Here is a 14760-nt window from a genome sequence, read left to right as displayed (position 1 = left end):
TCCTGGACATAGCCCCACCCTATGGACTCAAGAGCAAACCAAAATCCAAGCACACTCCACACTGCACACATGGTCCTTCAAGGGGAGTGTGACCTCGTCAATAGCACACAGAACTGCTCCTCCTAAGACTGAGCAATCACCAGCATCTCTCTCTTATCTGAATTCAGTTTAAGCTTCCCTCTGTTCTTGCCACTCCATGCTAAAAATTCTAAATTAAAAAAAAGATTACAACTGAAACCAAAGTTATCATTCCAATAAGATATCAGCAGTGTCTATCTGAATTCATACTGAGCACATCATTTGAGTTTTTCCAAGCCAGAATCTCTTGGAAGAATTTGGTAAAAAGAAGAATCATACTCAAAATTTGCAATAAGTTGTTTTATAGATCATTTTGTTATGTGCTGAAAAGAAGTCATTCTTTGTTACAAGACACTATGCAAGGTTTCCTCGGCAACTCTGATAAATTAATCCATCAATTCCACACAGTCTGATACATTCTTACCTAATATTTTTCAACCATTATACACTGACTAAAATGGCAACACCACAAGAAAATCCGCTTGAGCAAATAAGAAATCCCAGATAAAATAGTGAGGCAAAATAATTTAGTCGTGGAAAAATTCCTGGTTTGTTATCAAAATTGAACAAGTGGGATCCGCAACAAAACGTTGCATTGTATACCCACCTCTAAACAGTCAGAGTTCCAGTCAGCCAGTCCTCCTTGAGCTATGAGGAACTTTATCAAGGCATACTACCTCCCCCCTGCTTCTCCCATCTTTTATTTTTCTTTTCCAACTGACACTCAAAGCTCCATGGGTACCAAGTATGCACTCAGTTTTCACTGGTCTGGTGAAACTGGGGTGATGGGAGGAATTGTCACCTTAATGGTATTTCATACTTCTGCAAACCTCAAGGTGCCATGAAGCATGCTAATACCCCTCTCTTGCTGCTTTATGGACACTACCCAAGTCTACTATTAGATGAATTATGCATTTTATACAGTACCCCACAACAGTTATGTTTGCAGTGCTATCCATATCTAGTATCACAGGATCTCCCCCCCCCCAATAATGAGAGTCCATGTTACTGTTTTAGCAGTAACAACTGCACAGCTTCTTCTCACTACACCTCTGGGTGAGAAGCAGCAACAGACTTTGGGGTCTCAAATTCCAGCAGCACCATATGCAATTCTGACATTTGGTGCCCCCCCCCCGCCTTTCGCCCTCTATTCTACATTATAGTTGTGGCCTGTGCTTTTTTCCTAAAAAATGTTTAGGGGTACTCTCGTTTTGAAAAACTGCCCCTCAATGAGGCCAAACTTAGATTCACAAAATGTTCAGAGGTATGCATACCCCTGCATACCCCCGGAAAAAAGCACTGGTAGCGCCGCCTCCTGCGATATCCTCAAGGCTCCACACCCAGTGCGACCAGTTCAGTCGCACTTCCCTAAATCCGCCTCTGTGCGAAGGACCCACACAATTAGCTCTGCACATATGTTTCTGGTCCTCAGGTGCTTACCACATGGCATGAGATCTCTCCTCAGAGAAGTGGTTCCCATGCTGCTTGTGATAAGCATGACTAGAGTCCAATTTTCAAAGTTCCATAGATAAATACAGTGACTTGTGGCTGAACCAATACAATGTGAAAGCTGGTGGAATCAAAATCATTGGATTTTATTTTATTTTATTTGGTTGAATAAGGCTATTCTGGGTTAACAATTATCTGAAAATTGATGGTGGGTTTCTTTAGCACTAAAGCAAGGTTCACACAGTCTTGACTCTGCTTTAGACAGTACTAGTATGGAAGTCTTTTGAAAAGATCCAACTCACACCTTTTTTTTTCCTTGAGCAAAAAGGAAGAGGAGCTGCTCAGAAGTACCAGTGCTTTGTCCCATAAGTAGCTACTCATGTGAGTAGTCTAAGCCAGGCATCCCCAAACTGCAGCCCTCCAGATGTTTTGGCCTACAACTCCCATGATCCCTAGCTAACAGGACCAGTGGTCGGGGAAGATGGGAACTGTAGTCCAAAACATCTGGAGGGCCGAAGTTTGGGGATGCCTGGTCTAAGCCATCACAACAAACAATATAACAAAATATTTAACTAATACAGTATAGGTTTATTGACAGTTATCTATGTTTCATACCTTACAAAATGAATCCTGCAAGATGCCTCATTAAAAGAGTTGTGCTCCCTGTCTTCTGGAGCTTAGCTTTTCCCAGTGCAATATTGGGCATCATGAATCCCATCTCAAAACAAGTTGAAAGGTCAACAGGAGGCCATGGTAACCATGACAGTGAAAATGCAAGAGCTAGAAGACCTCTTCAGGTGTTTCTGTGAAACACGTGGTCTGCCCCTAGACAACACAACATATACCAGTAACATAGCTGCCAAGTTATCCCTTTTTTAAGGGATTTTCCCTTATGCTGAATAGGCTTCCTCGCGAAAAAAGGGAAAACTTGGCAGCTATGACCAGTAATTTGATTTGAGTCTGAAGAGGGCCCCCTTCATCATGTGAAATGTTTTCAATAAGGTAACGGGAAACATTGCCCATCAGGGTTTCTAACCCCATTGGAAACCCTTTGTGAGATTAAGGAGATCCCCTTCAGACTTGCCTGACTATGCACTGAAAAGTTGCTGGCACGCACAGCATCATCAAGGGGGCGGAGCTGGCCCTTCATATTCCTCCACCCCCACCCCCCGGTATGTTCAGAAGCTTGCCCCTGCAAATGTTTTCTACTTACCATACTTTAAGACAGCTTGGCTCATAGCTGCCAAGTTTTCCCTTTTCTCGCGAGGAAGCCTATTCAGCATAATGGAAAATCCCTGAAAAAAAGGGATAACTTGGCAGCTATGGCTTGGCTGTTTTAAAAAATGAATAAACTGTCCCCTTAAAAGTTACTACAAGGCAATCTATCACATAGTTTCCCAGGCACATAAAAGTACGAAGGTAAAAATGCCTGCATGATTTTCTCCATTGCAAATTTCTCTGGCCTGAAGTATCAGTATAGATATGACCACAACATGCAGCCTGGTGTCCGTTATATCTCCATCAATACATTTATCTGGGCCTGTTCAGAGAATACTTACTGGGGACAAATTGCAACCTGCTAGAAGTCTCAGGCTCTCGCTTGTGTTTCTGCTGCGTCCTCACGAAGAGGAGAAAACAGCATCTGGTGGAAGCACCTTGCAAAAGGTGAGGAGGTGAAGTTGTGCACCTCCAAATCACCAGAGAGGAAAACAGGTTCAACCTCAGCAGAATTTTCTGTAGAAGTTGGCAGTGGCCATTAAATAAAAACAAATGGGCAAAAGAACGAGGGTGCTTTTATTGTTTTACGCAAAGAGCATAATGAGCAAAACATGGAAGAGACCCAAGAAATTAACAGGACAAAGCTTCACAGGAATGCAAGCAGCATCTCTCCCTTTCTACACAAGCTTACAAACCTTGCTAAATAATTTATTATTTAAATTGCACAATGTGCCTCATTTATTAACAAGTCTGAAGTGGTTTACATTACAAGCACATTACAAATTCACGCTGTGGCTTTTAGATATACATAATATACACATACACAATCTGCTTTTTTCAATGCCATGGCGAGGAGTTGAATAGCTGCCTGTTTTTTGTTGGCACATTATATGCGTTCTTAAATAGAACAATTAATTTCAAACGTTGGTCGTCTGAAGTAATAGCTTGACAGAAGAACTGCTAATCTTAGCTACTACAATATACAGAAGGAAATAGTTTGATAGGATAAGCTATTGATATTACCCAGATTTTTTCAACTATTTTAGCACAAAAGAAAATATTAATCAAGAACTCTAAGAAGCCCATTAGCCATCTTGTTAATATTTTAACTCTAAATATTCCGCTGTGGAAAAAAAAAATCTGCTTCAAAATGCCTCTAGTGCGGATTTTGAATTCTCTGTCTTCACAAATGCCTTACACTTGTTCCTCAGCTGTTAGTAACAACAGCAGCTAAACAAGGCCTACATTAATTTCCCTACTACAGTGTCTCACTGCAAAGATCAGAATATTTGTGTAGCCAATAACCTGCAACAATCATGTCAGAAGTAGATTATGGCCCATTACGGAGCAATAACCATTGCAAGTGTGTACTGTGAGCATTTTCACCCCTCCCATTCTGAAAATCTGGTGATATCTGCTGTTGAGAGGGAACAGTTAGGAATTGTTACTTTGTTGTTTTTCATTCCTGACTCTGCTCTCTGCCGTGTGCTGTGTGCAGTTTAATATCTTCTGTAGACAAGATGGCTAAGTGAGAGGCTGTAACACTCACAAAGCCAGATCTGTAAATATGCAGTAGTTAATAGAAATAAATGAGGAATGTTTTGAAACCTCTACAAATGCTTCTGCTGTTTACTGCTGATTTGGTGCTCATAAAGCCCAGTTATGAGTCCATGATTCCCGGGTGTATGCTGAAGGTGTTCCAGACGTCCTGCCCAGGCATAGGGGCCTAAGAAGACCTGGACAGATCCTGGCTTTTACCCACATATGGTAGCAGAGGATGGTTGCTGGTAGCAGACTGGTGGTTGCAGATGGCTATTGATGGTTGGATAATTGGATGTTTCTGATCCATTTCCATCTGATGCTGCACATCGGAGTTGAGCTGTGAGCTGAAGCTGTTTTTCAAGCTGCTGTTTGATTTACAGAAAGGTATGTTGCTGGCTGCCAGGAAGACAGCAGAGACGCTTTTCCAGTTTGCCTGTTAATTGTGCTGAGTGGGGAGAGAAGTTGCTGAGAGAGTCAAGAGTATTTGGGGTGCATGAAGGGAAGTGTCTTGCTGTTAACTAAACACAGGCATGGCTTCTGCACATTCTGGCCAGATGTCTCTATCTTTTCCTCTCCTTACACCAGAGACCTATCCTACATGGCAGGTCAAAATGAAAGCACTTTTACAAAGGGAAAAGCTTTACCATATTATAGAAGATGACCCCCCTAATGAGGATGATGATGGATGGCCAGCGTGGCATGAGGCAGACATGAGAGCCAGGGGGACAATTATTCTGAGTGTCCAGGACCAGTTGTTGGTCAACTTGGAGAACCAGCAGACTGCACGGGCTGTTTGGAATAAACTTCGAGATATGCATCTAAGACAAAATGCAGGATCCAGTGTGCTTTTCTTTAAAAAGCTGTGTAGGCTGGAATTGCAGAAAGATGGTGATTTGCCCAGCCATCTAGCCCAATTAAAACGTCTCAGACAGGATCTTGTCCAGCGAGACTTAAATATTTCAGAAGCTGTTTTTGCAATGCTTATCATAAACAGTTTGGATGAATCTTATGATGCTGTAGCTGCTCAATTGTCGTCTTTGCCCAATGACCGTCTAACAGAAGATTATGTGTCTAGCGTGCTCTTGAATGAGTGGGATCGCAGACAGACTGCTAGAGAAAGCAGGGACAAGGCTGTTGGAAATGCCTACAAGCCTTCAACAGGGGAAAGTGAAAGTGTTGCAAAAGCTCTTAAAATGCGCCGCTGTTTTTCTTGCGGAGAGGTCGGCCATTTTAAAAATCAGTGTAAAAACTCTTCAAAGAAGAAGGGCAACTTCAAAGGCAAAGGGGGAGGAGGCCGAAAACCCCAAGGGCCAGCTGCATCAAAGGCTTTGATTTCACGCAGTTCTAATCAACTCACACGTTCTGTTTTTGTTGTCGACTCAGGAGCCACAAGGCACGTGGCCAATGATAAAAATCTCTTTCTTCATCTTGAGAAACAGGGAGGAGCAATTCATCAAGCGGATGGAACGACTATTAAAAGTTTGGCTCAGGGAACGGTTTCTTTGCAGAGCCTTAATGCAACAGTTAAAAATGTTATGTATGCTCCTCATTTGCAGGATAATCTCTTGAGTGTTTCTCAGCTAGACGCTCAAGGATTTAAAGTGGTGTTTGCAAACTCTCGGTGTGAAATTCTTCGAGACAACAAACTCATTCTTTATGCTAAGTGTGTTGATGGTTTATATGTATTGCCTTTTGTTACAGGTACAGCTGCTGGAGCAACTAAAGAAACTGAAAAGGCGTGCTGTAATATATCAGTAGATAAGAATGAGAAATTGCATAACCATTGTATTCATGATTATCATCGTTTGTTTGGTCATTTGCATTTCCAGGCAGTAGGTAAAATGCAAAATATGGTTGAGGGCATGAAAGTTCAAAAGTGTCCTTATCATATGAAATGTGTCTCATGTGCAGAGAACAAAATTAAGCAAGCTCCCAAAGGTACAAAATCTGGGAGGGAGGTTAAGAAACCTTATGAGATTGTGCATGCAGACTTGGTTGGACCTCTAGCGCTCTCTAGAGGAAACTCATGTTATTTTTTGGTTCTGATAGATGCCTATTCTAGATATGTTTGGGTCTATATGTTACAAAAGAAGTCTGAAGCCTTCTCTAAGTTTCAAAAATTTTGTGCATGGCTCAGGAATGTTCACGATGAGCATGTACGTTGTCTTTTCACTGACAGGGGTGGAGAATTTTGTTCAGAACAGTTTGAAAACTTTACTGCAGAACAGGGCATAGAGCACATGACTGCCACGCCCAGATCTCCATGGCAGAATGGTTTATGTGAAAGAGTAAACCAGACCTTGCAACAAGGAATTAAAACTCTGTTGCATGATTCAGGCCTACCCAACCCCTTTTGGGCTGAAGCTCTATCGTGTTTCACCTATATTTACAACCGCAGATATCAATCAGCCATTGATTGCACCCCATACGAAATGCTGTTCAAAAGGAAACCGTTTGTAAAACATTTAAAAATTTTCGGTTCTGAAGTTTGGGTGCACACTCTGCAAGGTGACAAACTGAGCAAATCTGGTCAACATGGCATTTTTCTAGGTTATGAAAAAGGTTCTTATCGTGTGCTGATGACAGACACAAACACAATTAGGCTGACCAGAAGCATGGATTGTAATCCAAAATGGGACAAAGTTGGCATTTTTCAATGTCATCCCATTTCAGATGATGAGGTGGTTAAACCAATTAACAAAGAGGCAAAACCTGTAATTGATGCTGATGGTAGCACAGATTCTGACACTGATACAGATGATCAGAATGAAAAGACCTCTTTTAAGAAATCAGATGGGTCTCACACTGATCTAGAGGTAGAATCTTTGCCAGATACAGGTCACCATTCTCCCAAGGAGGAGGAACCAGACCCAGAGGATCCCAGAGTATTGCGTAGATCTGAGAGAACTACCAAGGGACAAGCACCTAAACGATTTTCTAAAGAATTTGCTAAAGCTGCTATTTCAGATATGGCTGCCACTAGCAACCCAAACTCAGTTTTTGAACCAACTAACTACAAAGAGGTTCAAAATTTACCTGAAAAAGATGCTGAACCTTGGCTTAACGCCATGAAAGCTGAATTGAATTCCCTAAAGCAAAATGACACGTGGGAATTGGTTCCAGCAGAACCAGGCATGAAACTTGTAGACAGCAGGTGGATTTACAAAACCAAGACTGATCAGACTGGTAAAGTGGTCAGATATAAAGCCAGATTAGTTGCACGTGGTTTTTCTCAAGTTCCTGATCAGGACTATCATGAGACATATTCACCGACAGTCAAATTTGAGACAGTTAGGCTGTTGATGAAAATTGCTGCAGAAGAGGGCATGACCATATCTCATCACGACGTAAATACTGCGTTTTTGTACGGAATTCTCAATGAGAGTATTTACATGTCACCGCCAGACGGAGTGCAGATAAAAAAGGGAATGGTGTGTAAATTAAAAAAATCCCTGTATGGTCTAAAACAAAGTGCTCGATGCTGGCACACTAAGCTGACAGAAGTGCTGTTTTCCTTAGGTTTCCAGCAAGGAAAGGCTGATTCTTGTGTTTTTGTTAAAGAATCTAACCAGCACAAATTGTACTGCATTTGTTTTGTGGATGATATTTTGTTTTTCTGGAAGGATGCAAATATTTACAAAACCACTCTTGCAAAACTGCAAAAGCATTTTGATATGAAAGACCTAGGGGAAGTCAGCAATTATCTCTCACTGGAAGTAGAGAGAAATAAGCAAGGTGATGTTTTGCTGCATCAATCACGTAAGATCAATGATGTGATTGAAAAATTAAATCTGACAGATGCCAATTCTGTAGACACCCCCATGGTCACAGGGTACCAACATGATACTAATGCTAATGTTTTTCCTGACACTACATTGTTCAGAAGTGTTTTGGGTAAACTTAGTTTTATAGCAAGGTGCACAAGACCAGACATTGCTGTTAGCGTAAATTTGCTCAGCAGATATGTAAATCAACCTACAGTGCAAGACTGGAAGGCACTGAAACGCATAGTTAGGTATTTAAAAGGCACTATGCATTACAGGTTGAAGCTTACTAGCCAAAAATCTGGAGGTCTTGAGATCTATGCCGATGCCAGTTTTGGTAGTGATACAACTGATGGCAAGAGCACCTCAGGTGTGTGTTATTTGTACAATCAGTGCCTATTTGATTGGTCTTGTAAGAAACAGGCAACAATAAGCATGAGTTCATGTGAAGCAGAACTCAACGCTTTAAATTTTTCCCTCATGAATGTAGAGTGGTTGTTGCAACTATGTGAGGATATGAGAGTAAAAATTTGTTGTCCAGTTCAAATTTATCAGGACAACAAAGCCTGCATAGAACTAATCCATTCAGAAGGGTGCAAGCAAAGAACAAAACATTTGCTAATCAAATTGCACCGTGCCAGAGAATGCATTCAGAAAGGAGTTGTAAAAGTCTCATATATGCCAGGGAAAGAAATACCTGCTGATGCTTTGACTAAAGCTGTTAATAAGGAACAACTTGGTATATATGTAAAGAAATTGCTTTTGTGCTAGATTTTCATAATGGTCAGAATGAAAAGGGGGAGGTTGTGAGCATTTTCACCCCTCCCATTCTGAAAATCTGGTGATATCTGCTGTTGAGAGGGAACAGTTAGGAATTGTTACTTTGTTGTTTTTCATTCCTGACTCTGCTCTCTGCCGTGTGCTGTGTGCAGTTTAATATCTTCTGTAGACAAGATGGCTAAGTGAGAGGCTGTAACACTCACAAAGCCAGATCTGTAAATATGCAGTAGTTAATAGAAATAAATGAGGAATGTTTTGAAACCTCTACAAATGCTTCTGCTGTTTACTGCTGATTTGGTGCTCATAAAGCCCAGTTATGAGTCCATGATTCCCGGGTGTATGCTGAAGGTGTTCCAGACGTCCTGCCCAGGCATAGGGGCCTAAGAAGACCTGGACAGATCCTGGCTTTTACCCACATGTACATGTAGCAGAATCTTTTCAAGCCCACACCAGGACCCCAAGGAACAGAATCAAACACAATCTCATTATAAGCACAGGCTTATAAGACCATGTCTGTTGTATTCATTAGAAAGACAAGCAAGATTGTGAATAATCTACTGAGAGAGATTTTAAAAAAAAGATTCTGCAAAGCACTTTAGGCAAAATTCCTTCTTCTCCCTAAATGGTTTCAATCAGCCCAGTCCCAAACCACATAAAGCCAGTGGGAGTCTCTATTTCTACCCTGTGAGTTCTATGTCAGCTTCTGTGAGGAAACAGTAATTTATCTTACTGTCTGGCAGCCAAGAGAATGTAGCATTTTCACCTAGGTAGGACATCAGAAATTTACAACTTATTCTGAGCTGATTTTACCCCTCCCACCCACCAAATTACCCCTCCATCCTTCTGCCTTCCACAGCATGGGAAAGCTGAAACCGAGCAAGCCCTCCATTTTACAGTGTATCCCCTAGTCTACAGAAAAAATCCACTGACTCCAATAACAAGGCCTTAAAGTCCCCCACAAACCCACAAAAAAAGTTTGCCTCCTAAATTAGCTTAGATTTACCCATCATAGGGAAACGCATGCAAGAAAATCACTCCCGATATTTTTAAAGAAAAAGAAAACCACAAGTTAGGAACACCCCTTTTTTTACATGGGAAAAGCATGCAAAACGCCACCTATTATAATATGCAGCACATAGAACAGAAAAAAACTATTATTTAATGCGTGATGAACTAGCAAGTGACATACCAGGCTGGAAGCATTCAATTATGTATGTACTTTGTGTGTAGTTTTGGAAGCCACATATAAAGTGTTGGTTTATTTATGGTGCAGTTGCCACATAAATATTACAAAGAAACCCTAAAATCATTTCCCACGTTTAATAATGAGTAATAATGAACAACTTTGGCCTCCTCATCCTTTAGTGTCAAGGCCAATTTCAATGCTTTGACTCTTAAATTTGTACAATAAGATCTCCTGGGAAATTAGCCATTCTTCTATGGCTAATTCATGATGTAGATGGTATCAAAATCAAATGGTGGTAACAGGGGTTGGGGGGGCGGTGAACCTAACTTGTATGTTTTCAGGGTAATTTCAAATTAGAGAGAGCATACAAGGGGATAATTTTTTAGTGACTGATGGTGTCTGTGAAAGGATAGGGTGCCAAATCAATGTCACCTTTCTTGAGTTGAAGACGAACGAAGAACCATTAAAACAAACTGTCAGTATCACCTTCTGAAATATGTGTTTTTATTATTTTCAAAGAAAGAGCTACAAAATAAAATAAGCCCTTTGAACAATGCCAGAGAAAACAAATCCATCAGTTTCTACCAAACCCAGGCCCTGGGAAATGCTGCAGAATAGCTACAATGAACTGTACATATAGGCAGCCCAGAACAAGGATTTTTACGAATATGATAAATCAGGTAATGGATTTTTCAGCTAAAAAAAATGCAAAAGAAAAACTTTAAAAATACTTCTGGAGCACAACCATGTATCTTGAAATTCTGCAAATAAACAATGCACTCAATATGGAAGAGTGAATAAAATGTCTTTAGCAACCTCGTGCATCTCTTGATTTGCAGTTATCTCTTATTGTAGTATATAGTCTATACTCAGCTACCTATTTCAGAGGGAAAGAAGCCTGGGTTGAAAAAGTAGCATTATGTTCTAAAGGAGAAGCTAAATAAAGTACTTCCCAATTTCCTGTCCAATTAAAATAATCCAGCAGCTCTAATTTTTTTTAGAGGGACTCAATTTGCTATAGTAATAGTAAGGTTAATACAATGGTGAAATCCAGAATTTCCCAAACTTTTTGAATTTGCCCTCCACCCCGACTGAAACTTACTTTACCCTCTTGACACCCCAAGTCACTAATGCAGCACTAACGCTGTTCTACAAATGAGCTCGTGTGCCAGAGGAGAACATTTCTGATCATATACAAGGAAATTTCTCTCATTCAACTGGGCAAACAGGAGTTACCCCAGAAATCCAGTACTGTATTTATCGTTGATGGTCCTCTGCTGCAGGGCATTCAACCCACCCAATTCTTGGCTGGTGGTAGGAGAGAAGAGCCCACCTGTCCTGTCACTCACTGGTATAGCATGGCTTCCATGCAAAGTCTCCTATGCCCCCAAAGGGGAGGCCCACACCACAATTTGGGAACCTAAGAAGTAACCTATCCTAGAAGGAGGAATAGTAATGAATTCTTTATTTATAGTACTACTGTTACACAATTCTTCACATACTTTATATGGAAGAATGTGTAACAGCAAGTGAGGACAAAACGCACAATCTACACTGTTAAGGAAACATGAAAACGGGTAAAGTCTATGAAGAGAAAATAAATCTCATCTGCTTTTCTTGTCTCTGAATGAATATGACACAAACGGTGTTTTGGTTTTTGCCTACTCCACACAGATAGCCTATACGCCCTTGTTCCCTCTTATTTTTAGAACACTAACAGCTTGTGAAAACCCAATAATAAGCAGGAATGTACAAGTTCTCCTGCCTCTCTCCACAGCAAAATCTGACAGCAGGCTTGTAACAGAATACTAGCCTTGTACTAAAATGAACACCAATCCATGTCCTTTATTGCTTTATCATCTAGTTTATTCCAAGCAAATTGGACTGTGGGCAATTAAGATTTATAAGCTAAATGCTTTCCAAATTATATCTCAGGGAAAGTCAAATCTAAATTAGATCAGCCCAGGCTTTTAGGCTTCCAGTGAGTTGCCTTTTGAGCAAGTGCATTGCTATACAGAGACCATCTCGTCTTACACAGCCTTTACAAAAGGTCTCAGACAGTTCCCTTAATGCAGAATCTCCTTAGGCACCATCTATTTGCCTACTGCTAGGATGCCTTTTTCCAATACACAGGAATGGAGTGAAATGTTTTGGTAGTGCAGAAAGATTTGATGAAAGAGATGCCATAAAGAGGAAAGAATATAGGGTTAAAAAAAACACCTTATCATGCTCAGGTGAGGACTCACAACACAAGGGTGTCCTTCCTTCTCATGCCTCTTAGCTACAACAGACTGTCGCTGGCTCTGCACAGATGCAAACATAGTGGCTACTCTTTATGTGACTCCATTCTCTAAAGGGTGGACAGAAGTGGTCTATTGGCATATGTATTGTCACAGCACCAGAATGGTGACTATAAAAAGCTCGTGGCAGATAAAAACAGATATGCCTAGTCCGAATTAAACAATTTATAGGTTTGTTGCTATGAGATACTGTGTGTGTTGTTAAAAGAGAGGGAAGAATCATGAGCCGTTAATGGTGGTTATCATGCATCCTGTGATGAATGCTTAAAAAAAAAACCTAAAGAATAGGTCCAAATGGCCATTCGGCATATAAAAGTGGGTGTTATTGGAAATAAAAATTAGGAAACTACCTGTCTGCGCCATTCACATAGGCTGCAAGAATGAGAAATCTGAAAGGATTGCCTTATTTAGTGTACACGCCAGATATGCGCGTGTGTATGTAAGCATGTAGGTATCTATGTTATATGGTGATACTGATAGGATATTGGGAAACGGGTTTCCATGTAGAGAGCCGCCAGAGCCTCCCCGCTCGGCCCCGCCGCCCCCCGGCCCGGACCACTCACATGTCGGTGACTTTCTCGGGCGCGCTCCTCTTGCCGAGCACGGGGAAGGACGTGAGGTTCCCGGCGGGCTCCAGGCACCAGATCTGCTCGGCGCTGCACGTGCACGACGCGGGGCAAGCGGAGGCGACGAGCCCCCGCCAGGCGCCCAGCACCAGCCAGCACAAGCTCCAGAAGCGGGTCGCCGTCGGCCAGGGGGAGCCGTGCAGCTGCTGCCGCCGCCAACACCACGTCCTGGGCCAGGGCCCCATGCTGATGCTCCTGCTCCTGCTGCTGCGGGCGCTGCTGGTGCCGCCGCCGCCCGCTCGGCTCGCCTCGTGCTCGCCCTCCCGCCCGCAAAACGCAATCAATCCAGCGCGGCTCTGGCGAGTACGAGCCAGTCACTCGGGCATCGTCGAGGCTCCCGCGCGCCGCCTTCTTGCCTCAGCGGCCGCCTTCTTGCCTTGCCCCTAGGCGGCGACTGCGCCTCCTGGGCTCCGTCGGCCGGGGAGAAGCCCTCTGAGGCAACGAGAGAGGAGCGAGAGGAGACCTGCCGAGGCTGAGGGAGAAACAGAGAGAGAAGCGCCCCGTGAGGGTCAGCCGGGCAAAGGCGCGAGAGGGTTCGCCTCTTCCCCCCCCCCTGCGCGCGCCCCTCCCGCTTCCCGCCCTAGGCGCGCGCGGGGCCGCCGTTGCCCCGAGAATAATAAGCAGTGCGCTGCATCCCGAGCGCGCTTTTCTCCTCAGCCAGGTGCCCGCCGCGCTCCTACCTAGGAGCCCTGGGGGGAGCTGCCGCTGCAGCCGCTGCAGCCTATTCAGCCGCCCTCCTGCCCCGCTTCTGTCGGCCAACACCGCAGGGAGGGAGTGGAATGCGTGTGTGTGTGTGTGTGTGCGTGTGTGTGTTGGTGGGGGGGGGGAGAGGACGTTTCGCCTCGCCGGCCCTCACAGGCGCTGTCACACGCGCCTCTGTCGCCGTCTCCCTCCTCCTTCCCTCGCCGCTGCTAAGAGCGACTCCAGCCTCTTGCTCCAGCACCCAAAGCTCGGGGGCTGCCACCGGCAAAGTGACGTGAGGCTGACGCAAGGAGGGGTAGAAACTCCTTTACCAAAAAAGAAAAAGGGGGGGGAGCCCAGCCTCAATTCCAAAATAAAAACGGGGAGGGACGGAGGGACGCAGCGAGGGAGGTGGGGGCTGCTTCGCAGGAGAGATCCCATTAGTCAGGAGGGGATCTGTCCGCGCGCGCGCGCATCCGGGGCAGCGGGAGTGCGCGCCGCCCTCCGCAAAAACACCTTTTCCAATGGTCTGGCGTGTGGTGGTGTTTGGGATGGTGTGGGTGGGGAGGAGCGGGGTTGTGGTTGTTGCTGACAACCCTCCAGCCTCCCTCCGCTGTGCAAATCGGGCTTCTGCTCGTCACCCCCCCCCCTTTCCCTGCCCGCTTTCCCCCCCAACCGCCTCTTAAAAAAAGAAAAAGAAAGACGCAAAGACGTGATCGGAATCGAAAGCGATGCAGGGGGGACTGGCTCGAAAAGGATCTCGAAGATCGGCGTTAGAGAGGGAGGATGACAGGGAAGGGCGCCTTTTCGCCCCTCGGCGCCCATGTAGCCTACATGGTGGAGGAGAGAGGGCAAGAGTGGAGGCGGCGAGGGATTCGCCGGGGGGGGGGTTCCACACACAACCCTCCCCCGCCCCCTGCAGCAGTTTTGGCCACTGCAGGTCCATCGAGGCGACCTGCGGGTCCTACCCAGGTTAAGGCAATGATGAGCTGTTATTTTCGAGATCGCCTCGCCGGAGATGTAGTATCGGGACCCGGGAAGAGGCCCGCTTCTCCCCCCCCCCCCCACCGCCAGGTTCCCGCAGGCCAGGCCGAGAGGCACCTCCCGCTGTCACGTGTATGCATGGAACAGAGGCG

At 44.2% G+C, this 14760-nt stretch overlaps 1 protein-coding gene across 1 annotated transcript in view; it reads right to left on the bottom strand.

The window, feature by feature from the left end:
• The window catches only part of NTRK2 (neurotrophic receptor tyrosine kinase 2), a 186807-nt gene extending 172945 nt beyond the window's left edge, over positions 1-13862 (bottom strand). Inside the window, exons 1-2 of the mRNA XM_088652691.1 lie at positions 13624-13862; positions 12881-13415 (exon numbers count right to left, since the gene is read on the bottom strand). Coding sequence (XP_088508817.1) covers positions 12881-13128 — 248 coding nt within the window. The 5' untranslated portion in view covers positions 13129-13415; positions 13624-13862. The remainder of the gene's footprint in view (positions 1-12880; positions 13416-13623) is intronic.
• Between the last annotated feature and the right edge of the window lie 898 nt (positions 13863-14760).

The sequence above is a fragment of the Zootoca vivipara genome, chromosome 10, assembly GCF_965207765.1.
Source record: "Zootoca vivipara chromosome 10, rZooViv2.hap1.1, whole genome shotgun sequence".
Taxonomy (NCBI): domain Eukaryota; kingdom Metazoa; phylum Chordata; class Lepidosauria; order Squamata; family Lacertidae; genus Zootoca; species Zootoca vivipara.
Note: the sequence above shows the minus strand (reverse complement) of the source record. Positions and strands in the feature narration are given on the sequence as shown.